The 23403-nt window shown below is 40.9% G+C and overlaps 2 protein-coding genes across 2 annotated transcripts; one reads left to right on the forward strand and one right to left on the reverse strand.

Annotated features, from left to right (window-relative positions):
* Positions 1-4231: 4231 nt before the first annotated feature.
* zgc:113223 (uncharacterized protein LOC541424 homolog) lies at positions 4232-10393 on the reverse strand. The gene is made up of 8 exons (XM_053323097.1): positions 10337-10393; positions 8390-8447; positions 8009-8133; positions 7018-7092; positions 6795-6890; positions 6050-6178; positions 5291-5452; positions 4232-4375 (listed from the first exon to the last, which is right to left on the reverse strand). Exons 1-8 carry the CDS (start codon positions 10391-10393, stop codon positions 4232-4234), a joined length of 846 nt encoding a protein of 281 aa, XP_053179072.1.
* A 2338-nt stretch (positions 10394-12731) lies between these two features.
* reep6 (receptor accessory protein 6) lies at positions 12732-19018 on the forward strand. Its single transcript, XM_053323098.1, has 5 exons — positions 12732-12864; positions 16889-16982; positions 17677-17815; positions 18586-18754; positions 18861-19018. Exons 1-5 carry the CDS (start codon positions 12732-12734, stop codon positions 19016-19018), a joined length of 693 nt encoding a protein of 230 aa, XP_053179073.1.
* The last annotated feature ends 4385 nt before the right edge of the window (positions 19019-23403 follow it).

A 23403-nucleotide genomic window follows, 5' to 3' on the forward strand; every position in this document is an offset into this window, starting at 1 on the left:
AAACTATAAGATCCAAATTGAAATAGACCTGAATTATTCCTGATGTATTGGTTAAAACTGCAAAGGAAACACATGGAGACAGAAACTTTAAGGCTGGCCGACAAAAACACACTTCATCATCATCATCAGCACAACACACCGCTGCTATTTTTAACAAACCCACAGAGCACCGCGCTGATTAATCCAATGAAGCGAGCGTGAGAGCGCACAGGACTGAATCCCCGCAAAGACACGCAACCACAGGTGTCTGCTGCTAATCCTGCACCGCAGATTAAAGTCACAATAAAGATTAATGAGTGAGGGAGGAACAACAGGGATTAGGCAGATTTACTGAGGGGTCTCCTGCCTTTCCGTGCTGATAGCTTTCCTCCTCAAGGACGTGAGCTTTACATTTGACTTTAAATTAACATCCAACAAACAATAGATCCTAATAAAACAGTCTGTTCCTTCAGACAGATAGTTAACCAGAAACATTGTCCAAAAACTGCTTTAAATATTCACAGTATGTTAAGATGAGCCTTAAAGCAAAGCTCTGAGTATCAGTATCCGTCTGAATCAGCAGTATGATTGATCTTTTTATGAGGTGTAATTCCACCTGCGGCCTCTAGGTGTCACCAGCAGAGCGCTAGATTATCAGTGTGTTTGCTGCTGTGAGATGATGATCCTCTGTACATCACACAGGCAGTAGTTTCAGTTTTAGAGGGTTAAAAGTTAAAAGGGGAAGAAATTATTTGTTTTGGAGTTTGGGCAATTTAAGTGTCATTGCTTAAAGGGAATTCCAGCAGTGTTACACATCAGGGTTAGTGTACCAATGCATGAGGAGGAGTAGTAATTGATGGAGCTCCAAAGCTGACAAAATGCACTAAACATTAAAAAAAGTAACTGGATAGATATAGTAAATACAGTGCCGTAAATATGAACGGTGCAACAGGTGTAGCTGCATCGGGGCCCAGATGCCGTCAGGGACCCATGAAGGAAGAAAAGCTGTATTGTTTATGTGAATGAAATAGCTCGGGGCGGGTCAGTAAGGTAGGCCAGCTGAGTGGCTGGTATGGGAGGAGGAAATGATCATTTGTCCAATCACCTTGATATCTGTCAGTCATGATGAGTTGAGATAACGCAACGTGAGTTGTTTCTCCTTTCAGCAGGAAAACAAAGCAAGTGGATGAAAGTTGACTAGAAAAGTTGGTATCATGTTTAGCAAGCCCCCTCAAAAAAGTAGCGTGCTAAAGAGGAAGGAAAGAAAGAAGCAGGATGAGGGTAAAGCTAAAATGACCAAATTAGACACGTTTTTTACTCAAACCCAGACAAAAGCTAGCGTCCTGCTGGAGGCTAGCGGTAGCTTGCTAGCTAGTTCCATAAATGAAGCGGCATTGACCATCGCGTCCCGCTTCTCTGGACTCAGTGGACTGGCTATACTCTCTATGAGACCAGCAGAGCTTCTCTGGACTCAGTGGACTGGATATACTCTCTATGAGACCAGCAGAGCTTCTCTGGACTCAGTGGACTGGCTATACTCTCTATGAGACCAGCAGAGCTTCTCAGGACTCAGTGGACTGGCTATACTCTCTATGAGACCAGCAGAGCTTCTCTGGACTCAGTGGACTGGCTATACTCTCTATGAGACCAGCAGAGCTTCTCTGGACTCAGTGGACTGACTATACTCTCTATGAGACCAGCAGAGCTTCTCTGGACTCAGTGGACTGGCTATACTCTCTATGACAACAGCAGAGCTTCTCTGGACTCAGTGGACTGGCTATATTCTCTATGAGACCAGCAGAGCTTCTCAGGACTCAGTGGACTGGCTATACTCTCTATGAGACCAGCAGAGAGCTTCTCTGGACTCAGTGGACTGGCTATACTCTCTATGAGAACAGCTGAGAGGACTTTGGACCTGTAAGATGAGCTTCTAATGAGTGAGTACAGCGTCTCTTTGTTATGAAGTGGAATTTAAATCTATGGCAGTGTACTTGTAACCTCATATGTTGGAACAATGAGTGATATGCATTGTTGCCACATCCATTCATTAATGCTGTGTTTTATAAGGTATAATAATGAGCTGTGTTTTTCTTGATGGTTATGTTTATGGACATACTGTGCAAGATATCTGTGTATAGCTTTGTTAGTGTCAGCTATATTTGGATGTTTGATAGTTTGGAGACATCATCAGGCTGTTAGATAAGTGTTGTTAAGGAGCTTCGGCTGCTGTCTAGGATGAGTGTGTGGCCAGTCACTTGTAATGTTAGCCCACATAGTGACAATAGCAGTTCTCTCATGTGTGTGTGCGCTTGTGTTTAAGCAAAATTGCACTGGGGCCTATCTATGATCTTACATTGTTGAGTTAAATCTGCAACTAATAGTGTTGTCAAGCCTCGGTCCGTTACTTAAGTCACTTTCTGTTTCCTGTTTTATTTTGATACTCATCTTTTTCCAGGTCCTTCACTTCCTGCCCTCGTGTGCTTCCCACCTGTGTGATTACCTGTCCTGCTCTAATGTGTTGCACCTGTGTCTCATTGTCTCCCTGTAGAGTATAGAGTCTTTCTCCCCTCTGTGCCGGTTTGTTTTGTTTCCTTATGACAGTGTTCTACCACCTTTACCATTATTTAGTATTTTCCTAGTGAGCCTTTACTGATTTTTGACCAGTTTCTTTCTTTCTGCCTTTTGCCTTCGCTGATTAATCGACTTTTGGCATTGATTAAAGGACTGAGTCTGTGGACTAGTCTGCATTTGAGTCTCTGCTCATGTTAGTTGTCACATGTGTAGGAAATGTAAAGCTTCGTATTTTTCATTAAACCTCCTATCAGTTAAGAAAAATAGACTAAACTTCATTTATTTTCAATACTTTATAAAATTATGTATCTATTACACATTTTTTCACAGTTCCCTTTTTTCTCATCACATTTTCCATTTATTTTCTTCACATTTTCATTTTCTTCACATTTTTCTCACCAAATTTCCATTTTGCTATCTAGTAGTTAGCTGTCTAGTAGTATATCATAAAGCTATGCCAGTTCAGCTCATGTTAACCATCCATTTACTGCTGTACAGTGTATAAAGTCCTATAACATAGCTTATATATTTTAGTAGTACCCATTTAAATTCAAACCTATTTTACAACATACATAGAACAACACAAGGAAATCATTTATATACATTAATACCCTGGTTTAGAGACATTTTCTGGTTTCTGTTATATCCAGGATTCAGCATTTACATATAAATTGTGAAACCTGGTTACTCATATCTCTGTTATTCAGGAGTCACGAAATTTCTGATATGATTTGCCTCCAGCTGTGTCCTGATTTCACACACTGAGGATATGAGTAAGTGCATTTTGTCCCGGTGGGTATTTGGTCGCTTGTTCAGCAAAGCAGGATAAGACATGTCTTTGTTTGTAGATAAGAAAGCTGAAGTGTTCGGTTTGTGGCTCGAGTGCTGTGAAGCTGAACGTTGTCTGGATATCCACATTTTCAGTTTACACTCAAAGAAAAATTTAGTGGTAACGCACAAAAATAAAATTGTGAAATATCATAAAATCATTGTGAATAAACGCGATGATGATGAGGAGACTGTAACTTTCCTCACATCAATACATCAAACTAACAGAAATGTCATATTTCCATCATATTTTCGCTCTTTCAATGATGTCATCACATTGTGTTTCTTCTTCTTCTGCAATGGTTTAATTGCAGTAACGGGAGAATTAGTTTAACAGGAAATGATGGAAAAGACTTTTCTAGAAATTTCAGCTTCATTTGGTTGGAAATTTGACTTATGATAGATGACTGACATTACTGTTTTTTTTCTCCAATATGGTTATAAAAACAAGATCATGAATAAAAACATAACAAATAACAATTCTGACTTTGATAGGTGTCGAACATTTCTTTCTTTGGTCTCTGATTTACAGAACAGATATGAATTCATCATTTTACTGATTGAGTAGCTTATTTCAGTCTGACATTAGATCATAAACTTTGGGATTTATGGTAACATTAAAAAATAAAGTTGTGTATATTTGGGCAATGTTTGGCTGCATAGCATGAGGTAGTTCAACTGCATCCTGTTACACGACTTAAATACCAACACTATAAATTAACAGTGTGAACAGAGCGCGTCTTGCTCCATTTGATCAACATTCAGCTCTTTTTCACCAGCACAGAGTCGACCGAGCTCTCTAATCGGAGACTTTTCCACAATCGTCTTCAGATCTTCTGGAATTATTCTCGTTTCACTCGTCGTCAAAGTCAGCGAACGCAGGATACCAGTAGCTGTCTTTCCTTTCCGACTTGCTTCTAGACTCATTTTCTTTCTTTTGCAGTTTGACTTTTTTAATCCAGGTGATCTGAGCAGAAGCCAGGCAGATCATACAGACCTGGCGGAGAAAACAGACTGATTAGAAACTGATACTGGTGTTTTTCTTTCTATCACTGTGTGTGTGTGTGTGTGTGTGGGGGGGGGGGGGGTTGTGTGGTTGTGTTCTGGCCAATGACGTCTGATATGTGTATAAGTATGAGATGTACACACAGACTGTATAAAGAAATGGACGTAACATCCGTGACGTCACCCATTGGTTTGTGGACTGCTGCTCGGAAGCCAATAGTTTCTAATCTGGGCAGCGCCATCTTGAAAATTTCAGGTGCATGCTGGGAAAAATAAAAATATTCTACTTATATGGGCATGAGGCGGGGCCATGGGCAGAGCCAACGGCGGAGAGGGGAGGTTGCTATGGTTACGAGGGCTGGATCTGGAGGACATTGGTCAATCAACCTGTCAATCAGGACGTAGCCACGCCCCCTAATGCATACCCTGCTTTATCGTCACATATAAAATCAGGGAGGCCAAAATGTCCCAAATGAACATCATACTGCATTGAAGAAGGCTTTAAACTAGCGATTGAGACCATAAACACATTTTGAAAACGTTTACTGAGGTTAGAAATCAAGTGAGAAGTTGGTGAATTCTCCATTGACTTGTATAGAGACGGTCGCCCCCTGGTGGCCTTTTGATAGAATGCAGCTCTAAGTTACTTCCACGTTGGCCTCATTTCAGAGGACCAGAACTCCCCGCCTGGATGTACAAAGTATTTCTTGGGTTTCTTACAATAAACCAGCTCAATTCCACAAATCAAATCCATCAGCCTCATTTCTGGATGACAAAGATACACTACAGGATTGGTTTTATTCTGTTGTAAATCAACCTGCATATAATAAAATCACCCAAATATTCACCAAAAAAAAATGAACAAAGAGAAAATGAGCCAAACGTGATGAAAGCAGGATGTTTTCACCTCGAGCAGCAGCAGGCCGAGGGTCAGACCAGCCACCAGCAGCAGGTTGTTTTTGGCCCATGAGATGATTTTCTGCAGGCAGCCGACAGTAAAGACGTCATGACGGGCCGAACTCTGCTCCAGCTGCTGCATCCCATAACCACACATGGTGTTCAGCACCGTCTGCAGTACACACACATACGAACGTACATCCAGGATGTTTAAGGAAACATTCCTGTCCTGTCCACCTCGGAGCAGTTTTCATTAAAATCTCCAAAAGTCACGAAGCAAAAAGACATTTTTCTGCTTATTTAAGGCATCAGGCTCATGTGAATATGATATCTCAACAATTTGATCTGGTTGTGTAGATGAGACTATGGTTCTGACCAGGTTCTGTAGATGAGACTGCGGTTCTGACTTGGTTCTGAAGATGAGGCTATAGTTCTGACCTGGTTCTGAAGATGAGACTGTGGTTCTGAAGGTGTGACAGTGGTTCTGACTTGGTTCTGAAGATGAGACTGCGATTCTGACCTGGTTCTGAAGATGATACTGCGGTTCTGACTTGGTTTCATAAGGTGTGACTGTGGTTCTGACTTGGTTTTGAAGATGAGACTGCGGTTCTGACCTGGTTCTGAAGATGGGACTGCAGTTCCGACCTGGTTCTGAAGGTGAGAGCGAGGTTCTGAACTGGTTCTATAAATGAGACTACGGTTCTAACCTGGGTCTGAGAGTGAGACCACATTTCTGACCTGGTTCTGTAGATGAGACTGGGGTTCTGACCTGGTTCTGTAGGTGAACGCAGCAGGAGAAGGGAACTCCGCAGGCCTCCAGACTCGGGTTGGTGTCCAAACACTCAAAGTAAACATTATGGGACCAATCCTTGTAGCTCTCTACTCCGCAGCACTGGAACTGCAAACACAGCAGCAGAAACATCACTAAACAAACATGGAAAAGGTTCTGACGTGGTTCTGAAGGTGCGACTGTGGTTCTGACCTGGTTCTGAAGGTGAGACTGTGGTTCTGACTTGGTTCTAAAGGTGAGACTATGGTTCTGACCTGGTTTTGAAGGTGTGACTGCAGTTTTGACCTGGTTCTAAAGGTGAGACTAGGTTTTGACCTGGTTCTAAAGGTGAGACTACAGTTCTGACCTGGTTCTGAAGGTGCGACTGCGGTTCTGACCTGGTTTTAAAGGTGAGACTATGGTTCTGACCTGGTTTTGAAGGTGCGACTGTGGTTCTGACCTGGTTTTGAAGGTGTGACTGCAGTTCTGACCTGGTTCTGAAGGTGCGACTGCGGTTCTGACCTGGTTTTAAAGGTGAGACTATGGTTCTGACCTGGTTTTGAAGGTGTGACTATGGTTACTGACCTGGTTTTGAAGGAAGGTGTGACTGCAGTTCTGACCTGGTTCTAAAGGTGAGAGCAGGGTTCTGAACTGGTTCTATAAATGAGACTATGGTTCTAACCCTAACCCTGAGACCACGATTCTTCACTAAACAAACATGGACTCTGTCACGTTTCTTCTTCACCTTCTTCTGGATGAAGTCGATGGCGTTCTCCAGGTCTTGGTCCTCCCTGTAGCGGACGATGGCCTTCATCATCAGCCTCTCCGTCCTCTCCATCACCTGAACAGCAACAGCATCAGTCCATTGGTCATTACAGCAACAGTATCAGTGTCAGTATGAGACAGAACAAACATTATGATGAGTATCTCAGTATTTGTTTTGTCTTATCGGAGCAGTGTGACGTCACCATGTCAGTGAAGAGATATCCTACGACTCCGGCTGCGATCTGTAGTAAGAGGATGATCACCAGGATCGCCAGAAACTGCAGAAACAAACAGCTGGTTAACACAATATCAATACGATATTAACAGTCCAGCTCATCGCTGTTCACAGCTGGAGGCTCATTCTGCTGTAGAGTGAATCAGAAAGTGTAAAGAACATATCGACAGTCAGAGATGAAGCGATGGAAACGTGTTGTGTCTCAAATCTCTTTGTCTGTACTTAATATTAGGAGTGCGTAACACAGAGAAGTATGGACGAATGCAGCACTATGGGCCTGATTTACTAAAGGTCTGTGTGTGTAAAAACCAGACAGGGAGCTCTGGTCCTCTGAAATGAGGCCAACCAGGAAGTAACTTAGAACTGCATTCTATCAAAAGGCCACCAGGGGGCGACCGTCTCTATACAAGTCAATGGAGAATTCACCAACTTCTCACTTGATTTCTAACCTCAGTAAACGTTTTCAAAATGTGTTTATGGTCTCAATCGCTAGTTTAAAGCCTTCTTCAATGCAGTATGATGTTCATTTGGGACATTTTGGCCTCCCTGATTTTATATGTGATGATAAAGCAGGGTATGCATTAGGGGCGGGGCTACGTCCTGATTGACAGGTTGATTGACCAATGTCCTCGAGATCCAGCCTTCGTAACTATAGCAACCTCCCCGCTCCGCCCATGGCTCCGCCTCATGTCCATATAAGTAGAATCCATGTTTTTATTTTTCCCAGCATGCACCTGAAATTTTCAAGATGGCGCTGCCTAGATTCGAAACTATTGGCTTCCGAGCAGCAGTCCACAAACCAATGGGTGACGTCACGGATGTTACGTCCATTTCTTTTATACAGTCTGTGGTTTAAACGTGCAAACTTGACATCACCCGTAAGAAAATGTGCAACTGATCTACTAACAGGGCGTAGATAATACGTGAATGAATATTGAATATGATCAGTGATGTCATACCATCCTCAGCAGGCAGGTGGTGTTACGCAGCGATCCGCAACATCCGAGAACGGTGATCAGAAACATAACGGAGCCGACGATGACCAGCAGCAGAGCCGGATCCAGCGTCAGGGTATCGACCACATCTATACATCACACACACACACACACACACACACACACACACACACACACACACACACACACACAAATATATAAATAAATAAGAACAGATTAAACGCAGTTGGTAAAAAGTGAGTCTTTCAATGCATCTTAAACTGACATAACATAGTAAGTACTGTATATCAGGTCTGGGTTAAGTCTGTTCCTCTTTAAACAGGATGATGTTAATATTCAGGTTTTTCAGTGTAAATGATGTTAAACAGTTATTTTTTACGTCACCTCTCTCTTTGGCGATCTTTGCGTAGATGCCGACGGCTGTGAGGACGGAGCTCACAACCTGCAGAGAAACACACAAACACACACAATGCTTTATTATTAAGAGACTACAGTACAGGAAAGTCTCATTTTCATTCAGAATTTCTACTTTGCTGCTTTTTTGTTTTTTATTATTTCTCTTTTTCAAATATTTAGCTTTTTTTTGTGAGTGATTTTTTTATTTGTTTTATTTTTTATTTTTTTGATATGCGGTAGTAAATATCTAGTTATTTAATAAAAAGTCGAAGCTACCAGACTGTGAACATAAAAGTTAACTACGACTCCCATGATGCATTTCGGCAAGAAACAGCCAATCAGAGAGTTTAAACTTTGGCATCACTAATGACAGATTAAAGATTAGAAAACTCATTTTACAATCTGCAAATTAAATCTGTTCACTTTTAATTTGTGGGTAATTATTTCCAGTGAGTTCAGTAGCCGTGGCAACAGCAGCTGAGGCTTATGGGTATTGTAGTATTCTTAGCTGTCACAGACAAAACAAAGTGTAAATACTGTAAACTGGTGTCAGAATATAAACCTGTAGCATCGTTACATCAGAGTCTATTCTCTGTAACATCGAGGAGATTAATTAAAGAAATGATTTAAATTGAAATACAGAATTAAAAACCCTTCAGGAACCAGCGGCTCCTCCCTCCTAAAGTCCAGCCTGTTCTGCTCACCTGTTTACTCACTGCTGGTTTACATATTTAAGCTTTTGTCTCTGTTGTTGTACCTTTCCATGACCTGATGAAGCACTTAGTGTGAAACCACAAACACTAATTTATCTGTTATGATAACAGATAACATCTGAAAGTGGTTAAACCCTAAACATTCAATTAAAACCAACTCTGATATTTTGGGGAATCCTCTTCTGTAACTTCTGTAACATATAAATCAGTTGAAGGGAATATATTTCCTGCTTCAGTCCTCTAAACTGGACATTTTCTTCTTCTTCCCACTTTCTGTGAGAGTTCAGAGTGAGAGCAGCACTGACGTGTTTCTGCAGGTAAAGTGTGAAAAAATGATCTTGACAGTTTCGTGCTTGACCTTTTAAACAGCAGAGTGATGAAAGCAACGAGCCAGAAAGTAGAGCTTGAGTTAAAGAGAGAGACACAACTGACAAACACCTGAATATTCATACTGTTTCACTGATGAGGATCCACGATAGATAGATAGATAACAATAATAATATATATGTGTGTATATGTAATAAGTAATATAGTAACAAGTAGATAGTAATTTGTGATTAAAGCTGTTTTCATTCATATTAAATAATCCTAGCACTTGGACTTGAGCCTGACTTTCAGGAGTCGTGATTAGGCCTGAATAATTTGGTATAAAATATTAGTTATATTAACACGATAACATTATTTCCTTTTCTGTTCCTATGAACCAGTCAGTGTTCAAGTCTCATGTTGAAATCATGCAGTAAAACTAACTCGTAGTAGGCAACTGAGTACATTTACTCAAGTATTGTACTTCAGTACAGTTAGAGGTACTAGTACTTTACTGTAGTACAGTTAGAGGTACTAGTACTTTACTGTAGTACAGTTAGAGGTACTAGTACTCTACTGTAGTATTTCCATGTGATGGTACTTTCTACATTTATTTAACAGTTTTAGTTACTCTTCAGATGAAGATTTGACACAATGGATAATATAACAAGCTTTTAAAATACAACACATTGTTAAAGATGAAACCAAAAAGCAGTGTGTAGTCGGCTCACATTTAAAAAAACTTTTGTACTTTTACTGAAGTAAGATTTTTCATGCAGGACTTTTACTTGTAATAAAGTAGTTGCACATTGCTGTATTTGTACTTTTACTACACTAAATGATCTGAGTACTTATCCCACTGCTGTGCAACAAGTTTAAGAGTTTGAGTTTGTTTCATCCAAACAGAGAAACTCACCCAGAAGATGTAGCAGCAGATGAACAGAATGTACTTGATCCCTCGGTATCCTCTCATCTCCTCTCAGCAGAGCTCTGTTGCTGTCTGCAGTCAGACGTTGCTGCAGGTTTGTTATCTGCTGGCTGGTCTGCAGGGAGGCATGTGTCAACCTGCTCCATGCATTCCTCCTGCAAGGCTCATCTGCTGCAAAATGTCATCCTGTCGTCAGAGAGAGGCGAGGTGTGGCTCTGTCACTGTCAAACCGCATTAGATCTACAGGTTCAACAAGAAAAGCATGACTTACACAGCGCCTCCTACAGGTGGCAGTGTTCAACGCAGCCCCATCATGAAAACGGATGGACATAACAAACAACATACTGAGTAGATAAATATACTTTATTGTCCCCGAAGGGAAATTTGTCTTGGGCTCGAAGTGCTGAGACCGCTGCCGCCATAGAACAAAGAAAGTAAAAGTAAAGTTGCACATTTGCGCAACAATAAATTATATAATGCTTCCTGTTGACTCAATAAATATCTACATATAATAAGTACACATATTGCACATTCCTACAGGGGATTACACCAATCCTAGCAGCATCAACATGACAGCAATGCATACCTCACACTGTCTTATTTATTATTCTAATGGAAGTAGGGATGAATGAATATTTAAATCTGTTAAACTTGCAGCTTAGTAGAGATGTCAATGGTTAATGGGTTATTAATGAATGGTATTTAATTTGCATAACAGTCAGATAACAGAAATAAAAGAGATATGACAGAACAAAAACAAAGCAATCAATTAATAAATGCATCATGATATAAGAAGACAATAAAAAACACATAAAATGAGCCCAATAAAAGAAATCAATGAAAGATAATACAATAAAAGCTGCACATCATATTTAAATGGGACAGCAATTTTTGAAAAGATAGCAATCTGGGCCTGTAGACGTCCGGATGACAGATTCCAGTCCCGGACCTTTAATGTGCTTCTCTCTCCTCTCCTTCCTCTCTCTCCTCTCTACTCCAACCGGTCCAGGCAGATGTTCTCCCACTCTGAGTCTGGTTCTTAGGGTTCTTCCTGTTAAAAGATGTTCTCCCACTCTGAGTCTGGTTCTGAGGGTTCTTCCTGTTAAAAGATGTTCTCCCACTCTGAGTCTGGTTCTGAGGGTTCTTCCTGTTAAAAGATGTTCTCCCACTCTGAGTCTGGTTCTGAGGGTTCTTCCTGTTAAAGGGAGTTTTTTCTCTCCACTGTCACCAAGTGCTGCTCATGTGGGAATGTTGGGTCTCTTTAAATGAAACCTGAAGAGTTCGGTTTAGACCTGCTCTATGTGGAAAGTGCCTTGAGATAACTCTGTTGTGATTTGGCGCTTTACAAATAAAGATTTATTGATTGATAATGTTAGTGTTGACCTTCCATATCTGTACAGCTGACAGCAGACGGCAGATATCTGAGCGGTAGGTTTGTTTGTAAAAATGAAGCTTAAGATGATCGACCTGTCTGATGGTATTAAAACTGAGTTGATAATTAAATTGCTGTTAATTATTTGATCGGTTAAAATATTGCAAGAAGATGATGGAGGTCAGACAATGTTCTGTTTCTTTTCTTTTTTTCTGCAGTACCTGGTTACACCACCGGGTGGCGCCTCTTATAGTGTAATGACATAGGGGCTGTAGCTCAGGTGGAGCAGGTTGATTCCCTGCTCGTTCACATGTCCAACTCTTTGGGAAAGACACTTCATGAACCGCAGGTGTTGCTGCTGATGTCAGAGCAGCTCGATGACATCATTACATCCAGGTCGATGACATCATTAAACTCCAGATATGTGATTTGATCATGTGACTCCAGAACGACACACAGCAGCGTTTTCTAATCTGGCTCCACTATCAGCAGGATGACATCATCTGCTTTCCAAAAACCTTCTCCTATTTGTTCCTCTTCCTCCTCCTCTCATTTCCTATCCCTCCTCTTCCTCCTCCTCTCTTTTCCTATCCCTCCTCTTCCTCCTGCTCTCGTTTCCTATCCCTCATCTTTCTCCTCCTCCCGTTTCCTATCCCTCCTCTTCCTCCTCTTCTCTTTTCCTATCCCTCCTCTTGCTCCTTCTCTCATTTCCTATCCCTCCTCTTCCTCCTCCTCTCATTTCCTATCCCTCCTCTTCCTCCTCCTCTCGTTTCCTATCCCTCCTCTTCCTCCTCCTCTCTTTTCCTAACCCTCCTCTTCCTCCTCCACTCGTTCCCTATCCCTCCTCTTCCTCCTCCTCTCGTTTCCTATCCCTCCCCTTCCTCCTCCTCCCCCTCCCTCAGTAAAGCAGATTGTCTCTGTTGGAGGATTAAACATTCGCTCTGTGTTTTTACTCCCACACAGGTCATCTCCCTCTGGCTCGTCTCTTATTTGAGGACCTGATTGAGGACCATGGGCCTGCTGGATGTCATCGCCTCCATTAGAGACCGAGCCGACAAGTTTCTCAATGAGAAAAATCTGGTGACGGACTTTCTGGGGAAGTTAGAGGAGAAAAGTGGGATCAAGAAGAAGATCATTGCAGTAGGTACGTGAGGTTTGGTGTTCTCTCCTGTCAGATCCTGATAGACAGGTTCTGGTTGGTTCTGGACGGTTCTGGACGGTTCTGCTGTTGTTCTGTTGGTGTTCAGCAGGTTTGTATTTACCTGTTGCATGTCAATGGAAAACTGAAGAGGATTCAATTAATCCTCCAGTGAACGTGAGACCAAATGGTAGCGACAGAGCTGCAGCTGCTGGGAAGCCTGTAAACATGAACCCAATGATGTCTGGGTCACGTTCGTCTGGAGCTCATTCTGTTAGTTTATTTAAAGTTATATTTATTAAGTAACTGTGTTTAATGTGAAGTGTTTGCTTATCCTGCCTTTTAGTCTCTTTTAGCTGTTAGTTTTGCTTTTGCAGCAGATTTCTTGTGAGGTTCAAACCTGCTAAACACTTCCTGCTCAGCATTAAACAGCAGACACACACAGCTAGCACATCGAGCAGCTTCAGAGGCAGAAATGTTCATCATGAGTTGGTGGAGACCAAACCAGAGCTAAAAGGAGAGCGAATATTGGACTTAGATTCAAACACGACCCCAATGCAATGGTCATGTTCCTCTAACATGTTAGCTATAACTACTAATGCAAGACTAACTTTTTAAATATATAAAACTGAATGTATTAAAGCATTTATGGCCAGAATAATGGATTTAATACCGCTCTATGTTGAAGTATTCATGTTTATTATTCCCACTGTATACCAAAAGAAAAGGTTCATGCAGGTATCAGAAGTGTTGTGAAAGTTGCGTTCAGGTTTATTGTGTAAGAGGACGCTGATGGACGTTGATTTAATGACAAATACACAATATGTTCTAACAAAATAACACATGTCAAATATTAGTGTACTTTCTTGACATAAATAGAGTGAATGCTGGTTATAATGAGAAAAGGTGTAATTTTCTGTATCTGATAAAAACAACAGTATTTCTACATGTGAGCCTTTGAATGATTGGACTGAATCTCACTTTCTTTTAAGACAAACGTAATAAACTTACACTCGTTATCAGCCTGAAGACACTCTGGATATTGATTATTGACACTGAAGATCCCCACGTGATGTTTGTGTATAATTTATTATATTTATAGGTTTATAATTTAGCTTTTAAACAGCGGTTAACAAGTTTTCATATGTCTTAAACCAGCAGAAGTACCAGTCGGTGTGTGTGTAATGATTCCTCCTGTTCATACTGAGTATTAGATCCTTCATCATGTTTACAGGAAGTGATGGAGGACTAAACCCACAGTCCTCCTTCTGTGGAAACATGGATTATAAAGTAGATGTGAAGCTAATATGAAGGAAGGAAGGAAGGAAGGAAGGAAGGAAGGAAGGAAACATGGATTATAAAGTAGAAGCTAATATGAAGCTTCAGAGTCTGAATGAGTCAAATCTTCATCTTCTATGTTTCAGCGTTACACTGTTTTTACTAGCAAAGTCTTTTTGTTCCTATACTTCCACCACAGAGAAACAGGAAACACTAAGGAAGGAAGGAAGGAAGGAAGGATGGAAGGAAGGGAAACACTAAGAGGGAATCTGATGCTAAACACTGTAAATGTGTCAGATATCACTGATATGACTAACTCACCCTGATGAAGCTCAATAGAAGCTGATCAGAGACTTTAAATCACTGAATGGAAACACTGTGGATTTTAGCTGCTAACAGTTTCAGTTCTACTCATGATTTTATGGGGATGAGCTGAGCAGGAACAGCAGTCTATTCATACCACACTGATGGTCATACAGTGGATCAGTAACACACACACACACACACACACACACACACACACACACGGGGAGGAAGGACATGATGTCACTAGTGCCTGGTGCACAGTGTCCCCCACTCTCTGCACTCTCCTGCAGTGAAGTTAAAGCAGATTATCCTCAGAGACAGACAGCAGAGCAGACCGGCCTCCATGTGCGAACCGCCTCATAAGCTGATCAGAGGTAGGACAGTTTTTACACCGCTTCCTGTCTGTGTGCGTGCTCAGTGAAGCTGACAGATACAGTTTTAATATCTGCAGGAGACTCCGAACTTTAAACGATGTTCACTTTGACCTGAGGCTGTCACATCTTTCTGAGTATTAAATCCTTGTCTTCTCTGTGCAGACTGATGGATGTGCAATTTGTTTCCAAAGTTTCTCTGTGCTCATCTCAGAGGATGGTTCATAATTGTTAAAGTGTGTGTAAAGCAGCAGTCAGGCTTCCATATGGACAGTAAAGGGGTTTTCCTCTCTGTAGTCATTCCTCCTGTTCATACTGACTATTAAATGATCTCCTTTAAATGTGCTTTCAATGTAAAATGATGGGTTAGGGTTCACAGTGTGTCCACTCAGTCATTTAAAAGCAGATGTGAACATTTAACATCCAGGTTTGCTGCCCCACACTGTGAATCCTTTAACTTCTATTCATTCATAAAGCTGCGTACTCGACTCGGTGTGAAGATTTCTGATGTGAGGTGAATTGAAGCTTTTAACTCACCATCAAATCTTTATTTTTTTTGGTTTGTGTAATCCAGAACTCAAAACTGAACTTCTTAAACTCATTTCAATACTTGTCTTCAGCAACTACAGTGAGTTGATTAAGTAACTGTCACTAAATCATACGACCAGTGTCATGTGAACTGTGGCCAAGCTGGAGAGAGCTCCTCGTCTTTTATGTGCACTAACATTGATTTAACTCACCATCAATTCCTTATTTTAAACATATCTGTCTGTTGGTTTGTGTAACCCAGAACTCAAAACTGAACTTCAACTCTTCAACTCATTTCAATATATCAACCACAGTGTGTGATTATTTCAAATCTAAAGCTTCCAGTTTCCTAAATGAAAATGAGTGAATACTGAAACAAGTCAAGTCAGTTTTATTTGTAAAGCACCAAATCACAACAGACGTGACCTCAGAGTACGTTTCACACAGAGCAGGTCTAGACTGTACTCTTTATTTACAGAGACTCGAGGAGCTCACGGAGGAATGCTGCAACATTCCTCAAACAGAACCGACTCTAAGGTGAGCGGCTCTCTGCCTCGACTGGTTGGGTTGAAGAAGTAGGAGAGAGTGAGAGAAAGAGCAGCAGGAAAGAGAGAATATCACACAGAGAAGAAGAAGGGCATCAAGCTGGACAGCAGTCAGTCAAACAAATTGGTCATCTGAGAGACGAGAAAGCACAAAACCTCTGTGGAATAAGTTAGTAGCATTAATGGAGGAGAGGAGAGCAGCTCAGAGCATCATGTGAAGTCTAAGAGTTCAGTTTTAATGCTCCACATATCTGGACCACAGAAGTCTGCAGGTCTGCTGCAACTCTTGGTTGTTTTAATCACAGCTGAAAACTTTTCTGTTTGCTGCTTTTTGTTAAATCACAATCTTAGGCTTAATAGCTCACAATGTCTTTTTATTTTTCTATGTGTTGCTTTTATTTTCTGCATTTTATGTTTTATGTATAGCACTTTGAAATGCCTTGTTGTTGAAATGTGTTATACTTTATTTACTTACCTTCACTATGAGCTCTTTAAGATATAATGGAGCCTGATGTAAGTCAGTATATATTCATTTATCGTCTCTAGAGGGTTGCTGCAACCAGTCCCAACTGTCATTGGGCGAGAGGCGGGGTTCACCTGGAGTCCATCACAGGGCGCACATAGACAGACAACCTTTCATACCTATGGGCAATTTAAAGTCTCCAATTAACCTAACCTGTGCGAAGAAGCTGGAGTACCTGGAGAACCCATGCAGAAGATGCAGAGAAGGGTCCGAGCCGGCCGGTGGGTTCGAATCCAGAACCTTCTTACTGTGAGGTGACAGTGTTAACCACTACACCATCGTGCCGCCCTACGCCAGTACAGCAAAACTAAAATGGGAGAATCTGTTGATCTAGTTATTTATCAGAACACATGCAGCTGGATCCTGGACCAGCTGGAGAACAGAAGGTGGAAGACGTCCATTGTAGAAATAAACCGTGTTTTTAAATGTATCTGCATCAGTGTGGACGTGATGTCTCCTGTGTGTCCTCTGTCCTCCAGGTGCCGTCTCACTGACTGGACTCTACCTGGTGTACGGATATGGTGCCGCCCTCCTCTGCAACCTGATCGGTTTTGTTTATCCAGCGTATTATTCGTGAGTATTTCTTATTTTGATTCAGATTCCCAGGTTTCTTTCACTCACAGATATGTGACCATCCAACACTGTGATGGACATGAAACTCATCAACAACAAACTTCATTGAGAAAGTTTCAAAAGAGAATTCAAGTACGAGTCCCAGAGAGCTTCAGATTCAGTTCAACCCTGGTTTCATGGCTTCATGAGTTTCCCCATTGACTGATGAAATCCATCCAAATTTATATGATGTGTACATTGATTATTTTTTATATTGACTTTTGTCCCGGTAACATTGAGGGGGCAGCACTCATGACCAGTACTGCAGACAGCCACCAGGGGGCAAACCAGATGATTTGGCTTCACTTTTGGGGATTTGTCATGACGTCCATACTTCATTACAACTGTTCGGTCTTGGACTCGATTACCAACTGAAGCACCAGACAATCAAAATACATCAATGTGGGACGATTCTGCAAAACTCCAGATGATGATTAGTGACAGTTCATGATTACTACAGTACAGTAAAGCTTCGGGAAAGATGTTGAGTTATTAAAAAGGCAGAATGTTTAAGGCTGAGTCAAAGATTTTTGTATATTGTAGGTCTTTCTTGATCACCATCTGATCACAATGTGTCCAGATACATATCACAGGTGACTACCAGGTGTAAACAGCAACCCTAACCCTGACAGGTTGATTCCATTTGTATTTGCAGAGTCAAAGCCATTGAAAGTTTAAGCAAAGAAGATGACACAAAATGGCTGACCTACTGGGTGGTGTATGGCGTCTTCAGCCTGGGCGAGTTCTTCTCCGACATTTTCCTCTACTGGTTCCCCTTCTACTACGCTTTTAAGGTGAGACAACCTTTAAGAACCAGTGATCATTGCCAAATCTTAGCAACCATGACATCATCTCCGTGAACTTTTGATTTCCCTTTAACACGCTGTACCATGATGTCAATTCTTCTTGTTCCCTAAATGTTGATGCACAATTTGGCTCCATATGAAGTTCTACTGAGTCCTCACATTACATTTTAGCTTTGCTGGACCTTATATTTCATATTCTGCTTAACTTTGACCTGCTGTCCTTGTTCGTGCATGCTTTTTGTGTCAACGAGTGGAAGCAAAACCACAATACATTAATCAGTATAAAAACCAGATGATGGCGTCTTGACGAAGACAATCAATGGCAGATCCTCGACAAAAGTGGACCAGGCACAAAACCTGATCAGATTTTATAGTTGAAACTTGTTTATTTATGCATAATAATGTTTGTAGTTTGATAAAGCTCTACAAATTAGACTCATTTTAGCAACAGCAACAAGCTACAACACTGCTAATCAGGAAGTACTTGTTTGAGGATGTTGGGACTTTATTATCATTCATGAAAAAGGGAAGATGTTAATGTAAGGAAATAGTTTTATACGGTAAAATAAATCCATTGTCCCCATATGAGGATTTTATTTTTTTGTATTTATTGTCTGTCTACTAATCCCAAATCTCTCTAGGAGAAATTAAAAAGCTCGGGTCTCAGTAGGTTAAAAATGACTCTACAAAAAAAAGATGTTTGATTCATCATTTGGAGCCGGGCTGTCAATCCATGTCCGGTGTCTCTGTGGTTGCAGTGTCTCTTCCTGTTGTGGTGCATGGCCCCGATGTCGTGGAACGGCTCCCAGATCATCTACGACAAAGTGGTTCGTCCCATCTTCCTCCGCCACGAGGCCACGGTGGACAACATGGTCAGTGACCTCAGCGGGAAGGCCATGAGCGCCGCCGAGAACCTGACCAGAGAAGGTATGGACCAGTTCAACACCAGCACAGGGAACTCACACACTGTTATCAACTCATTATGAAACATCAGATTAAATAATTGTTCTCTTTCTTCCTTCACTGTCTTCAGTCCTGACCACGCTGGTGAAAAATAAAAGCCTGGTGACTCCGCTGGCAACGGTTACTCAGTCTGAACCTAGAAGTTTACCAAGTTCATCAGGAGAAACATCAACAGCTAAAATAGCTCCATCTCAACCGAGCGAAGATCGCATAGTATGTGAACCATAGTTGCTTTTCTCCTGTATATAACTCCCCCTGAAACCTTTAATTATTAACATGTTAATTAGCTTTAGTGATGTTGACATGGAATTTCCAGATCCTAGCTGTTGTTTTGTTGTTGTAGCCTCTAGTTGTCATGCTAAGCTAGGCTAACAATACTCTAACACCAGTTCAGTATCATCAGCTAACCTTTCACTCTGATCCTGACTGCTGACACATCAACCCTTCATAGAGACAGAGAGTGTAGATGTGCTGCACCTTGCTGTGTTGAGGTCTGATCTCAGGATGCGTTTGGGGTTCAATCAATCAATCAATCTTTATTTATAGAGCGCCAAATCACAACAACAGTCATCTCAAGGCTCTTTACACATAGAGCAGGTCTAGACTGAACTCTTTGATTTAATTTAAAGAGACCCAACATTCCTACATGAGCAGCACTTGGCGACAGTGGCAAGAAACCTCAGACAGAACCGGGCTGTAAGTGCTTGGCCATCTGCCTCGAACTTGGCCAGGTTCAGATCGACAGTCACACGATCTGTTAGACTTCCTGCGTGTTTGTTTCGCATCAAATTCAAAACCTTGATGCTCACTTCGCCAATGAAAGGCCCCTGGTACAACAAGGGCCCTGAGTCGGTAGCCAGTCTCTTCTCTTGTGTAGTTCCCTGTTGGTGGAACGAGCTATTAAACTGTTCGATCTGCAGAGTCCCTCCTGATCTGTATGAGAAATAATAATAATACTAATAATAATGCATTTTATTTAAAGACGCCTTTCAAAGCACCTTACAAGACACACATAACACAACAACAGTACATCAAACAACGACCAACAACCAAACTCCTTCACAAACTCCTCAGCACCTGATGGAAAACACTCATGCCTCTGTGTGCTGCCTGTTGACACCTACAGTATGTCCATCGGTTCTGGTTCTTGTTGTGTTGTATCAGCTCTTTTGTGTGTGTCATTAAAGTGAAATTGTAATACTGTAAAATTGTATATTATATTTTCAGTGCAGTTATTCTTGTTTGGCAGAAATATTAGTGGGTTGATTGGTTCGTACATCCAACTCAAGATATCTCAACTAGTGACCCGACTGTCATGAACTTTACTGATGTCATATCTGCTTCCCACATGATGAATCCTTATAATTACCCCAGAAATAACTTACACACTTAATATATTTAGCTTCACTACTGGTTAAAGCAAAGTTCATCTGGGTCCCTGTGAAATAGTTGGTGCTCCAGTCTTTGTGACGTACTTTCTACTGTCAGTAATAGCTGGAAAACTACTGTAGCTGATGAGCTAACTGCTAACATGGTAGCCCCAATCCTCCTCTATAGTTATAATATTAATACATAAAAGAAGATATAACATAAGATAATCCTTTATTAGTCCCACAATCGGTATCATATCGAATTAAAGTAGTTTGGTATCGCCTATCTCAGTCAAAGGTGAACACAGTCTGGATGGTTTGCTGTTGATTCATTTGTGTTTTGGACTTGTACAGATTTACTAAGAACAGATAAATAAGTACAGTTAGGGCTGGGCGATATGGGCACAGTCATATATCACAACAATATCGGTATTTTGACAATATTATAAGAATGACTGTTGGTGCTTTTTGATAAATAATCATCAATAATGTGGATATAATGACCAAGTGGATAAAGGTTGATAATAAAACAGTCTGTTAAGCTCAGAAGATATATATTTATACAGTAATGCTTCCTTTACAACCAGGAAAAGACACTTATTCCATATCATAATATCACGATATCGATATAATGAGTTATCGCCCGGCTCTAAGTACAATAAGCTTTTTTTAGGTTGGGTCACAGTTACATTTATATTAGTATTTAATGTCCTGATGGGAAGAAAATGCTGGTTGATGAATATAAACACTGTACATTGAGATCAGAGAGAATGAATAAAGTGCTAACCCAGCTTCCTGTCACCTGTTCCAGCCTTTCCTGGGTTAACCAGAGGGGTAAGTTCAGTGGTTGGTGTTCAGTCTGTGGCGTGTGGTGCAGACAGTCAATGTGTTGTGAACAGAATTAGTTTGAACCTCAGTGACCCTCGTAGAGTCTTTGGGCTCTAATGGTTTAAAGGTAAAGCTGCTCTGAAAAGCTCCTAACCCTAACCCACCATTAGAGCCAGGCCAATATGTCAGCTGAGTATTGGCTGATATTATTGGCTAATCGGCATATATGTTATCCGATATATCTTTAAGTTATATAAGCAGCATTTTATGTATTTGATCATTTCTCTTAATTCAAGTTTATTACATATGTACATGTTTTTTGTTGTGTTTTATGTATGTGTTAACCCTTTGTAGGTCACACCAAGAAAGCACTATTTTAAAAAAATCATTTCTTAGGTTTTCCTCTTTGTTGCCATGACAACATAAAGCATGGATTTATTGTCTCATTGATCCTAAATGTGATGTTTTACAGCCTCTACAGACTCATTCACACCTCATTGGTTCTAAACTTTTATTAAAAACATGTTAGAGACTCATTCTGTCAACTTCAAAAATGTCTCCAGCAGGATCTCTGATGTCATCACAACCTGTATCCATAGCAACCATAGCACAACCTGTATCTATAGCAACCATAGAATAACCTGTATCTATAGCAACCATAGCACGACCTGTATCTATAGCAACCATAACACAACCTGTATCTATAGCAACCATAGCATAACCTGTATCTATAGCAACCATAACACAACCTGTATCTATAGCAACCGTAGCACAACCTGTATCTATAGCAACCATAGCACGACCTGTATCTATAGCAACCATAACACAACCTGTATCTATAGCAACCGTAACACAACCTGTAACTATAGCAACCGTAACACAACCTGTATCTATAGCAACCATAGAACAACCTGTATCTATAGCAACCATAACAGAACCTGTATCTATAGCAACCATAACACAACCTGTATCTATAGCAACCGTAACACAATCTGTATCTATAGCAACCATAACACAACCTGTATCTATAGCAACCGTAACACAACCTGTATCTATAGCAACCATAACACAACCTGTATCTGTAGCAACCATAACACAATCTGTATCTATAGCAACCATAGAACAACCTGTATCTATAGCAACCATAGAACAACCTGTATCTATAGCAACCATAGAACAACCTGATGGTCTGTCTGTGCATTACATTCCTCATACAAGTGATAAAGATTGACCTAAAAAAGTTAAATGGGTTCAATAGATTTAAGTTTTGAGCAGATATCATGACACAAAGTGATCTCTACCAAACGGTGGAGCAGACCTACAAAGGGTTAATTTATTTATTACATTATTAATTATTACAATTGTGCATATTCTGTATATATTCTGTATTGGCTGATGAATTATCAATACTGGAATTTCCGGCCCCAATAATCCAGTATCAGTCAGATCCTTCCTGTCATCGTTACCTGCTGCTCATAAGAACATCTGACTCATCTAATGATTGAGTTTTAAAATCAGCAGCGTGTCAGTTCCACGCTGAGTCCAGCAGATGGCAGCAGACGAGCAGTGTGTGTGTTTCCTGTTGTGTTGTATTTACTGTGATGTTGGTCTTCTTCACTTTGTGTTTGGTGTTTGGTTCTGTCGTATGTCTGCACGTCAGGATGAGCTCAGTGTAGACTCACGGTAAGTTATTAACAGAGGATCACACAAAACCTTTAATGACAGCTGGATGTGATCGTATGGAAGTTAGAGGCCGAGCAGTTGAGGCAATTTAATTTCTAGAAGGCAAATATGTCTTTGCTCATTTCAATAAAAATGTGACTTTCACAGCGTTTGTATGGAAGCTCAGAGAAGATAATTAATATAATAACTTCATGATCACATAAAACACAAAGCTTATTATATCAGAATATTTGACTCGTTATTATTAGATGACTTATGTTAATACAGAGGTGTCAAACTCATTTTCATTCAAGGGCCACATACAGACCAATCTGATCTGATGTGGGCCGGATCATTAAAAAGATGGAAGGAAGGAAGGAAAGAGAGATACTAGAGGACGGACAGACAGAAGGAAGGAAGCGAGAAAGGAAGGAAGAATGGAAGGAAGGACAGAAGGAAGAAAGGAAGGAAGGACAGATGAAAGGACGGACAGAAGGAAGAAAGGAAGGAAGGACAGATGGAAGGAAGGACAGATGAAAGGAAGGATAGAAGTAAGAAAGGAAAGAAGGACAGAAGGAAGAAAGGAAGGAAGGACAGATGAAAGGAAGGACAGAAGGAAGAAAGGAAGGACAGATGGAAGGAAGGACAGAAGGAAGAAAGGAAGGAAGGACAGATGAAAGGAAGGACAGATGGAAGGAAGGAAGGAAGGAAAAGAACACTGGATGGCAAGTGGGCCAGATCGCACCCCTCGGT

The sequence above is a fragment of the Scomber japonicus genome, chromosome 7, assembly GCF_027409825.1.
Source record: "Scomber japonicus isolate fScoJap1 chromosome 7, fScoJap1.pri, whole genome shotgun sequence".
Classification (NCBI taxonomy): domain Eukaryota; kingdom Metazoa; phylum Chordata; class Actinopteri; order Scombriformes; family Scombridae; genus Scomber; species Scomber japonicus.